At 43.9% G+C, this 12,012-nt stretch overlaps 1 protein-coding gene across 1 annotated transcript; it reads left to right on the forward strand.

Annotated features, from left to right (window-relative positions):
- On the forward strand, positions 1-11,415 carry agxtb (alanine--glyoxylate aminotransferase b). The gene is made up of 11 exons (XM_014139437.3): positions 1-389; positions 800-992; positions 1,142-1,206; positions 2,159-2,259; positions 2,384-2,454; positions 2,543-2,627; positions 2,760-2,858; positions 2,971-3,040; positions 7,890-7,985; positions 8,248-8,376; positions 11,024-11,415. The coding sequence occupies exons 1-11, from the start codon at positions 120-122 to the stop codon at positions 11,129-11,131; spliced, it is 1,287 nt and encodes a 428-aa protein (XP_013994912.1). The 5' UTR covers positions 1-119; the 3' UTR covers positions 11,132-11,415.
- Positions 11,416-12,012: the final 597 nt, after the last annotated feature.

The raw sequence follows: 12,012 nt of genomic DNA on the forward strand, positions 1-12,012 counted from the left end.
CCCAAGAGGTCAAAGACCTGTTTGTTTTAAATCTTCACCAAAACCCGAAGTCAACTCCAGTCCCTCTGTCTGTCAGTGCAAGTCACAGTCGTCGTAAACACCGAAGCGAGGAGCTAACGATGATGCAGCGGACTTTGTTTCGCAGGGGAGCGCTGCTGGCGCAAAAGGCGGCTGTGGAGGTATCACTGCTCCCGATGAGCGCGCCTCTCCAGCCGCGCCTTGACCGTGCCATGTCCTCGGTGACCATCCCGCCCCCGGAGTGCATGCTCCGGCCGCTCGAGGTTCCTTTCCGCTACCTGTTCGGACCAGGACCGTCCAACGTGCCGCCCCGCGTTTTAGCCGCAGGTGGTAGGGGAATTATCGGCCATTTGCACCCAGAAATGTACGAGGTAAATGTGTAACCCCTATTGCTGATAAGTTCATTGTTTGATAACTATTTTTTACTTTTTGGCACCGCAAGAGGGGTTTCATTATCCAGCAGTTCTGTTATTTATAGACTACTCAGTGCGCCTATAAATTCATGGTCAATATGAAGGAACACATTTAGGATATTATTTATTATTTCTAAATTGAGATGTGAATTAAAATATATATATTATTTTTTTTGCAATTTATGGAATTATCAAAACAAGTCTCATGTGTAATCGTGAATGCGTCAAATAAACATTTTGACACATTTTACCCTTCACAACTGATCTATCAACATTTGACAAAGGATTTAATGAACCACTCACAATGAATCTATGTAGGTCTAGAACTACAACTGTTTTGTTCAACAGTTTTGACACGTTGCTTGTAGATCATGAACGACATCAAGAAGGGGATCCAGTACGCTTTTCAGACACAGAACAACATGACGATAGCGATGAGCGGCTCCGGACACGCAGCCATGGAGTGCGCCGTCTTCAACACGGTAGAACCCGGGGAGAGCGTGCTCGTGGCTGTCAATGGAATATGGGGAGAGCGCGTGGCTGAAATCGCCGAGAGAATGGGTATGTTTTACGCACGGTTTTACTCACGAGTTCAGCAGTCTCGAAACAAGACCAGTGTTTGTGAGTTGATGTAATTTGAGAACATTGTTTATGGTCTTGTATACATCTGTTTTGTCCGGATATTAGACTTTCATCTGGCTTTATTCCAGGTGCCAATGTTCACATCATGGTAAAAGCACCGGGTGGAGTTTTCAGCAATGAAGAAATTGAAAAGGTAATTGTTTGTTAATACATTAGGCCGACCAAAGTAGCATTCACATAGAGATTGTTCAATACAGGTTTCAATACAGGCTCCTCGGCAACTTCAAGGTCACCAACCCTCACCTCTACTTATACAGTGAGCCCCAAAAATATTTGGACAGTGACACATTTTTTGGTGTGGGGGGGGGGGGGGGGGGCTTTCTGTGAAGGGAGTAGTAGACAGCGTTGTACGAGATTTTCAGTTTCTTGGCAATTTCTCGCATGGAATAGCCTTCATTTCTCAGAACAAGAATAGACTGATGAGGTTCAGAAGAAAAGTATTTGTTTCTGGCCATTTTGAGCCTATAATTGAACCCACAAATGCTGATGCTCCAGATACTCAACTAGTCTAAAGAAGGCCAGTTTTATTGCTTCTTTAATCAGAACAGTTTTCAGCTGTGCTAACATAATTGCAAAAGGGTTTTCTAATGATCAATTAGCCTTTTAAAATGATAAACTTGGATTAGCTAACACAACGTGCCATTGGAACACAGGAGTGATGGTTGCCCCCCCCCCCCAAAAAAAAAAATCCCGTTATTGTAATGGTGAGAGGTGTCTTGAGGGTATGATATTTGTGCATCTGTAACTTTCTCACTCATCATTACTCATGATTATTTCAGGACAATCTGTAATCATAGTAGCATCCACATGAATGTAGAAGTGTTTAGAAACATATTCTATTCTTATATTTTTTTCTCCACCTACAAGAGAGGGGGCAAAAAAAAAAATGTGTCCACTTGGTGGGTTGCCCCCCCCCAACCAAATATCATATGGCCCCCAAAAGGCTAGAGCCTGCCCTGATTGCAGTCATATAGCCTATATATTAAGTTAATATAGTCAACATGGCAAGGGCTTGGTTAACTATGGAGGGCATTTAGTGCCAAAAGTATTTTGTTTATGACTGCCTATCTCCTGTCTATCGATAGGCCCTGGCCAAACACAAGCCCGTTCTGTTCTTCCTCACACATGGAGAGTCCTCTGCTGGCCTCGCCCACCCCGTCGACGGCATTGGAGACCTCTGCCGCAAGTGAGACTCCGCTCCATCTCAAAACATACTGCACTATATCTCCACTGTATTTCTCTCAGTTCACACGATGATGACAGCGGCTTCAAATCCAAGGCCTAAATTCCTCTCTCGTCTCTCTCCTCAGACACAATACCCTGTTTCTAGTAGATGCTGTCGCGTCTCTTGGGGCGTCGCCTATTTTCATGGACCAGCAGAGTAAGATAGCTTCAGACACCTATGTCATTTTCAGTCTGTCTGTCTTTGTGTATGGGTGTAGGATGTCATCGTTTTCTTGTCTTTGTAGATATTGACATCCTGTATACTGGCTCTCAAAAGGCATTGAATGCACCTCCTGGCACAGCACCCATCTCCTTCAACGAAAGAGCATGGTGAGGGTTAGTGTGTGTGTGTGAGAGGGAAGAAAGAGGGGGAATGATTGAACGGAGACCAAATGAATGTTTGAATTTGGAGAAATGTGGACTTTACACACTCCCTATTGAACACCCCACCCCCCCATACAGCCAGAAGATGTTCAACAGGAAAACCAAACCAGTGTCCTACCTCTTTGACATGGCTCACTTGTCTAACTATTGGGGAAATGATGGTCAACCAGCCAGACTGTAAGTCTACAGTATTATCACTGAACAGTACTTTGTTATGAGAAAATCTCCCATCCTAACCAGGTGAAATAATAATACATTAATAACAATCTTTCATTTTGCCCCGTTTCAGATACCACCATACAGGACCAGTGTCGGGGTTCTTTTCCCTGAGGGAAAGTCTTGCTATTCTTGTTGAGAAGGTGTAGTGGCTATTTCTATCAATTTTAAAACCCTATTTTCTTTTTCTTATAGCCACAGTGGAGAATGAGCTGACTATTCGTTCCTGACGTGTGTAGTCCATGAATCCAAAAATCCAATGTCCACAGGTTGTTTGCAGTAAAAAATTAAGTTACATTTATTCCATATCTTGGCTACAAAATGTGGCAAAAAGTTCATCAAAATATGATATTTAAGCTATAACTTAAGAATTCTTGGATCAAACAATTGAACAATAACACAAAGACAAAGGAAGCGCGGTCAAAAGACGGTATGGGCTCCAGCCAGCTAATCCCAGCAGGCCTCTGCGCCCATGACTATTGAAGCCATCTCCAGCCTGCAGAGGAAGGCATAGACACGTACACATGATTAATATCAGTCAAACAATATGACAAACAACCAGAATGGCATATAAACAATAATATAATTCTAATTTATACAAATAACAAAACCTGCTATTTGGCTCTTACATACCGGCCCCTTATTGTATGTAACGTGAGGCAACAACAATTATCAAAACATGTTTAGAAAAGAGCCAAAATGTGTGGGTGTATGACATGGGGTATGACATCATTTGTAGCTTTAGCTGATGCACTCTGTTTCGCCACCTCAGATGGCAAACTTGCTGTGCTCTGACCTTTGAGACTTCTCCACCTTCTCACTGAAATCAGTGTCACAGTGGCTAGTCGGGTCCTGCTGGTTGATCAAGGAGATCCTATTGGCTGCATCCGGTACCTGTGTGTCACGTTGGTCACTGCATTCTCTAAGTGAACCCAATCCTAGTAGGGTCTTGACAGCATACGGGCCTTCTACTTGACTTTGGATCACCTGCCAGGGGTCCACTACTTGTGATGCATTTGTTCCTATTAGCAATCTAATGTCAGCATGTATGTGACAGCTGAACCTCTCCCAGATATGGCCACTTGGACAGCTCATCTTGTCTGGCAATGTTTTCCTTTGTCACTGGTAGGTTTTTGTGAGTGTAAACTTCAGGTAGTTTAATGAACTTGTTGGTGTCAAGCCCACTCACCTGTGACAGGCCTTTCCTGACCCATGGTACGCAGCAGGACGTTCCTTCTTGTTCCTGTAACATTCAGCTGCTGAGCCAGCTTGTCGGTGCAGAATGTTGCTGAGCTACCTGGGTCTAAGAATGCATATGTTAGCAATACCTTGTTTCCTTTGCTGGATTTCACATGAACCGGTATGATGGATAGAACAAACCTCTCTTCACCGACTCAATATTCCTGGTCCTCTTTTCTGTAGCTCCATATGAAGCACACGAAGGTGGACTTAGTTGCACACATATGAGACGCCTACTACAGTCTCTGCTCATGTGACCCCTGTATCTTCTCCCTGTGCAACTTCCTTTAGTAATGGCCACAGTTCCAATGTGACCCCCACTGCAGTACAGACAGATTAACATGGGGTTTATAAGCTTCTATTCACCTGGGTCTGTTGTGGTTGTTGCTTGAACCCTGACTCAGCGGTTGCTACAGTGGTGGCAAAGGTGTACTTGTGGTTTATGGGTTTAGCAAGGTTGTATTTGATGTTACCTCTGTCACGGTTGACACTTGAGTCTTGAATGTTACCAAACACAGGGTCAGTAAATACTGTATCTTGACTTGTTTTTTAAGGAACTGAACTAGGTCACTGCATTTTGCCCCAGCTGCTCCGTCGCTATTGTAGCTCACAGGCAGTGGACCTCCACCTTTCTCTTAGCTTGTATGGAAGTTTCATGACAAGTACTATCATGCTGGATGCAAGATCCCGTTCCTGCATGTAATCTATTTCCTCCATAGCATTTCAGCACCCTCTGAGACATAAAGCAAAGGCCTGCAGTGCTTTGGGGCCTTCAGCCTTGACGGTTAACCAGCCAAGGGCCTCCTCCATTAATGCAGACGCTATCTGATATTCATTACCAAAATTATCTTTGAGCAGTTTCTTAGCTCTTGGGTAACCTCTGTCATGAGCCATATGCTGACAGCTCCTAGGCTGTCCCCTAGTGTACCTCTCAAGAAAGTACAGCCTGTCCTTAGCACATTCTGTTCTACTTTCAATGACATGTTCATATGATCTGATAAAGATCTGTACTGCATGGGATCTTCAACAAACACAGTGATCTTCTGTGGCAAGGCAGAAAGATACTGTTTGACTAGAATGGCAGTTATGTCATTTTACCTCTTTAAGATGTTAGGTTGTCATGTTCACCGTTGTCCTGTATGGTAGGGGTTCTTGCTTGCACTCCCCTATGACCTCCATGTGAATGGGTCGGTTCAGAAGGTCTGCCTTGGCCCTGTCCATGTTAATGGCCTGCAGACTTGAGTTAGGGACCGGTGCAGCTGTATGGTCTCTCCTCTGAGCTCTGTGCGAATTAGCTTGCCCAGAAGATTTGTTTCGTGCAACATGTTCTTCATAGGCTTGTAAACCTGGACTACCGTAAAACTTAAATTAAATGCTGAGTCTCAAATAGCCGCCTTTCCCTTTTAATAGCCGAGCAAGGGCACACATTTCAGTAAATAAACGCCCGCTTCAAATAAACGCTGGGTCCAAATGATTTGTTTAGGAGGTTATCATGAATTACTATGTCTTGTTTACAAGGTTTAATTTGATACATTAAATAATTCAGTAATGACTCCAATCCGTTTTTATCGCCAATAAGAAACTGCCAACCATTGGCTGCTAACAACTGAGAACTGCTAGCTAACTGGCAAGCACAAAAACATTCAACTTCGGGAGTACAGGCCCCCAGAAATCGTCTGGTTGTCCACTAGTGGCAAAAGTAAAAACTGACAAATGCCCAGTCAAAGAGGAGAATAATTATTGTCAATGGTTTTTATTTTTTTATAGAAGCATACTAAGACAAAATAAACTCAGCAAAAAAAGAAACGTCCTCTCACTCTCAACTGCGTTTATTTTCAGCAAACTTAACATGTGTAAATATTTCTATTAACATAACAAGATTCAACAACTGAAACATAAACTGAACAAGTTCCACAGAGACATGTGACTAACAGAAATTGAATAATGTGTCCCCGAACAAAGGGGGGGGGGGGGGTCAAAATCAAAAGTAACAGTCAGTATGGTGTGGTCACCAGCTGCATTAAGTGCTGCAGTGCATCTCCTCCTCATGGACTGCACCAGATTTGCTAGTTCATGCTGTGAGATGTTACCCCACTCTTCCACCAAGGCGCCTGCAAGTTCCCGGACATTTCTGGGGGGAATGGCCTTAGTCCTCACCCTCCGATCCAACAGGTTCCAGACGTGCTCAATGGGATTGAGATCCGTGCTCTTCGCTGGCCATGGCAGAACACTGACATTCCTGTCTTGCAGGAAATCACGCACAGAACGAGCAGTATGACTGGTGGCATTGTCATGTTGAAGAGTCATGTCAGAATGAGCCTGCAGAAAGGGTACCACATGAGGGAGGAGGATGTCTTCCCTGTAACGCACAGCATTGAGATTGCCTGCAATGACAGCAAGCTCAGTCCGATGAGGCCGTGACACACCGCCCCAGACCATAACGGACCCTCCATCTCCAAATCAATCCCGCTCCAGAGTACAGGCCTCGGTGTAACGCTCATTCCTTCGAAGATAAACGCAAATCCGACCATCACCGATGGTGAGACAAAACCGTGACTCGTCAGTGAAGAGCACTTTTTGACAGTCCTGTCTGGTCCAGCGACGGTGGGTTTGTGCCCATAGGCGACGTTGTTGCCAGTGATGTCTGGTGAGGACCTGCCTCACAACAGGCCTACAAGCCCTCAGTCCAGCCTCTCTCAGCCTATTGCGGACAGTCTGGGCACTGATGGAGGGATTGTGCGTTCCTGGTGTAACTCGGGCAGTTGTTGTTGCCATCCTGTACCTGTCCCGCAGGTGTGATGTTCGGATGTACCGATCCTGTGCAGGTGTTGTTACACGTAGTCTGCCACAGCGAGGACAATCAGCTGTCCGTCCTGTCTACCTGTAGTGCTGTCTTAGGCGTCTCACAGTACGGACATTGCAATTTATTGCCCTGGCCACATCTGCAGTCCTCATGCCTCCTTGCAGCATGACTAAGGCACGTTCACGCAGATGAGCAGGGACCCTGGGCATCTTTCTTTTAGTGCTTTTCAGAGTCAGTAGAAAGGCCTCTATAGTGTCCTAAGTTTTCATAACTGTGACCTTAATTGCCTACCGTCTGTAAGCTGTTAGTGTCATAACGACCGTTCCACAGGTGCATGTTCATTAATTGTTTATGGTTCATTGACCAAGCATGGGAAACAGTGTTTAAACCCTTTACAAGGAAGATCTGTGAAGTTATTTGGATTTTTACAAATTATCTTTGAAAGGCAGGGTCCTGAAAAAGGGATGTTTCTTTTCTTGCTGAGTTTAAATGTGAGTGTGTAAATGATAACACAGTGCGGGAAATTAAGAAATGATTTAAAATGTAGGAAGTGAATGCTGGGATTAAACAATTAACCATGCAAATTAGCAAAAGCTGTGTGCATTAAGGAAATGGATACCTAGCTCAAATAGAAGCCTGTCTCTATTAAGTGCCTGTTGTGTTCAGTGATTTAAGCAAATAAACGGCAGGCTATAAATAACATTTTTACAGTAAGCACATATGATTCACTGAGCCCTCCATGAGGTGCACTGAGCTCTCCATAATGGAATAATAACCTTAATGAATAAACCGTATTTATGTTTATTATGATGCAGTCCTATTACCTGATTACTTTGAACATTGCTTCTAATTCTCTATTAAATCTATAAAATGTATTTACTAGCAGTTTTGGACCAATTTCAGGCTTACTGTGCCTGTCCCATCAGTACCTAGTCTTTGTCTTCCCGTAGGGACTGGAGGAGTCCTGGAGGCACCACAGGGAGGTGGCAGGGTACCTCTGGAAGGGCCTGGAAGACATGGGGCTCAAGCTATTCATCCAGAACAAGGTAAAAGACTTGCCATGCATCTGAAATCGCACCCTATTCCCTATTCGGTGCACTACTTTTGTCCAGATGCTATTTGGATATGAAGTAGTGCAGTGTGGAATAGAGTGCCGTTTCGGACAGACTGTCAACCAACAATTTACATTCTACAATAATAGTGTCACTTTTTTTAACATCCTCCAATTTCAAGGCTGGTGCAATTCCTTGGTCTTGAATTTCACAGAGGTGTGTCTAAATGTGGGACTGTGATATTTTGTCCATGCAGGACCTTAGGCTGCCCTCCGTCACCACCATTTCCATTCCTGAGGGCTACAACTGGAGAGAGATGCTGCAGTACATTATGAAGCACCACAATATGGAGATGACTGGGGGCCTGGGGCCCTCCACTGGCATGGTGAGTGTAAGGGGAATGTTAAAGTTCTAGCTGATTGCCTATACATAACTACTAACATGAATCTGTTTATTAACCATTGCATTTGATATGGGAGCTGAAACCCTGTCTGTAGAACAAATTGAATGGTTAGACTACCAGTGTAGGGAAGAAAGTACCCTGTTGTTGTCAAGGCTGTCCCACTAAGCATTTGACATCAGGCAACGTCTTTTGGTCCTCCTGTTTTGGTCCTCCATCTTTTTTTGGTCCGGGCCGGCCTTGATTTCACCGTCCACAGACATCCGGACAGGCCTTGATTAGTCCAAACATAGACATCTATAATTGGTTCAGATCTGAACCAATCATAGACATTTATGTATCACAAGTTTGGACAGCACAGTACAGAACAGCAGAGTACGGTAAATTACACTACAGTAAAGAAAAGTATAGTACAGTAGAGTGCAGTACAATACAGTAAAGTATAGTGTACTGTATTGTACCGTACTTTACTCTACTTAACTCTACTGAACTAAACTGTACTCTACTGAATAAAACTTTACTGTCCTGTACCGTACCATACTGTGTTCTACTGTGCTAAACTATGATGTTCAAACTTGTGAAACATAGCCTAGACGTCTATGATTTGTAATGATTTGGATCAGGTCTGCACTGACCAAATGTGTACTTGTTTGGGGGCGGAGCTCATTAGAATAATAAGAGACAACAGGTAGCCTAGCGGTTAGAGCGTTGGGCCACTAACCGAAAGATTGCTGGTTTGAATGCCCGAGCTGTCAAGATGAAACATCTGTCGATGGGTCCTTAAGCAAGGCACTTAACTCCTGACGCTGTACTACTATGGCTGACCCTGTAAAAAACAACATATTTCACAGCACCGACAATAAAACATATTTTTTTTAGTTTATACCCAGCGTGCTTTGCAAGCGTTTAGTTTTACATTTAGGTCATTCAACAGACGCTCTTATCCAGAGTGACTTACAGTCAGTGCATTCAACTAAGACAGATGAACAACAACATATCACAGTCATAACAACCGTTACTCAGAATGTTATTGTAGTTGAAGTGGTCTGTTGGTTTATTCTGAACATTATCGCTGCCTGTGTTAAAGCTTTTGAAAAAGCTAACATAAGTGCATGTGATGGATAGGATAAATAATACATGCACTATATAAACAAAAGTATGTGGGCAACTCTTCAAATTAGTGGATTCGGCTATTTCAGCCACACCCGTTGCTGACAGGTATATAAAATCGAGTACCCATCCATGAAATCTCCATAGACAAACATTGGTACTAGAATGGCCTTACTGATGAGCTCAGTGACTTTCAACGTGGCACTGACATAGGACGCCACCTTTTCAACAAGTCAGTTTGTCAAATTTCTGCCCTGCTAGAGCTGCCCCGGTCAACTGTAAAGAGCTGTGAAGTGGAAACGTCTAGGAGCAACAACGGCTCAGCCGCGAAGTGGTAGGCCACATAAGCTCACAGAACGGGACAGCCGAGTGCTGAAGCATGTAAAAATCATCTGTCCTCGGTTGCAACACTCCCTACTGAGTTCCAAACTGCCTCTGGAAGCAACATCAGCACAATAACTGTCCATCGGGAGCTTCATGAAATGGGTTTCCACGGCCGAGCAGCCGCACACAAGCCTAAGATCACCATCAATGCCAAGCATCGGTTGGAGTGGTGTAAAGCTCGCCTCCATAGGACTCTGGAGCAGTGGAAACACGTTCTCTGGAGTGATGAATCACGCTTCACCGTCTGGCAGTTCCGAAGGATGCCAGGAGAACGATACCTGCCCCAATGCATATTGCCAACTGTAAAGTTTGGTGAAGGAGGAATAATGGTCAGGGGCTGTTTTTCATGGTTCAGACTAGGCCCCTTAGTTCCAGTGAAGGGAAATCTTAACGCTACAGCATACAATGACGTTCTAGACAGTTCTGTGCTTCCAACTTTGTGGAAACAGTTTGGGGAAGGCCCTTTCCTGTTTCAGCATGACAATGCCCCCATGCACAAAGCAAGGTCCTTACAGAAATGGTTTGTCGAGATCGGTGTGGAAGAACTTGACTGGCCGGCCTGCACAGAGCTTTGATCTCAACTCCATCAAACACCTTTGGAATGAATTGGACTGCGTGCCAGGCCTAATCGGCCAACATCAGTGCCCGACCTCACTAATGCTCGTGGCTGAATGGAAGCAAGTCCCTGCAGCAATGTTCCAACATCTAGTGGAATGCCTTCCCAAAATAGTGGAGGCTGTTATAGCAGCAAAGGGGGAACCAACTCCATATGCAATCTTCAGTTGGCTCCTCTTTTTTATTATTTTCTATTAAGAGGCATGATAAATTATTATTGTGATACAACGCTTACTTGAGAGTGTATAGCAGTTGAAATATTGCCATAGAATCAATGACAGAGAAACACAAATGTTTTCAATGTCTGTAAATTACATATTTTCAACGTCCGGAAAATATGTATTTTTCCCTTTCTTTCAGCACCTAAAATGCACCTGATTTCAATGTCTGGAAAATATGTATATGTATAAGACATCTTTTAAATGTAATTTTGCATACTGGGGTGTCTTGAGCAATTATTTGATGGTTGAATTTCTCATGTGAGCTCTGTCAGTGATGTGTCCACCATTTTGTTTCACCCCAGGTGATGCGCTTGGGTCTGATGGGATACAACTGCCAGAAGACCAATGCAGACATGGCACTGGCTGCCTTAGCCGACGCTTTGAAGAACTGCAAAAAGAGCAAAGCATAAAGAAAGTTTATTATGCCTTTTAATACCCTAAACAAACATGTATTCGGCCATGATGGAGGACACCTGGAATGAATGGACAAAGGTGTCAATCTGTGAAAGTAGTATCACGGGTGTTTGTGAGCCCAGAGATTTGAAGCACAAATGTAAAAAGACAGATTCCGACATACATTCACCTGCAACTGCTTTTCTAATAGAGACTTTGTAATTACTGTAGATGGTAAATGCTCTCCAGGGAAAGAATATAAAATATGTTTCAAGGAGTCAATAAAATATATACAATTCTGCATTGTGTCCATGTTACCTTGCATATTCAGGGAGGAAAAATGGCCTTCAAAAGACAAATGATGTAAGTGCCAACACATTTGACCACACCTCAAATCATTTTTCCAGACAGCATGATAAGAAAATGGTTGCTCATAGAAATAAACTTGAACAGATTCAACACTGCATAAGCTATATTGTACACACACACACACACACACACACACAGGATATTTAGGTATAACAGGAGTGTGTTAGGCTATTAGTGGGTTGTGTCGTACTTACCAGTGTTCGCGGGGTCATGCCAATCAACCTGCTATCTGCCAATCACGGGAATGCCTGGAATGTTCTGATACCGGGCAGCCTGGTGGTTGGTGGAGGGGCGTGAAGGGGGGTTGGGCAGGGGGATGGAGCATTGGAAGTTAAGACCGGGTTTAGCCATTGTTCTCTCTCTTACGTCTGGGCTTCACAAGAGAAGGTCACGGTTGGTTTGTAGTGTACCTTTCATGTATTTGGCGTGGGCTACGGCCAAACAGTAGCCTGTGTTAAGTATTAACCGTCCATTCGTTAACTCCATCCTCTGTCAGGACAATTGTTCCTTCATGATCTAGTCAGGTCAT

This window comes from Salmo salar, chromosome 14, assembly GCF_965601325.2.
Source record: "Salmo salar chromosome 14, fSalSal1, whole genome shotgun sequence".
NCBI classification, from domain to species: domain Eukaryota; kingdom Metazoa; phylum Chordata; class Actinopteri; order Salmoniformes; family Salmonidae; genus Salmo; species Salmo salar.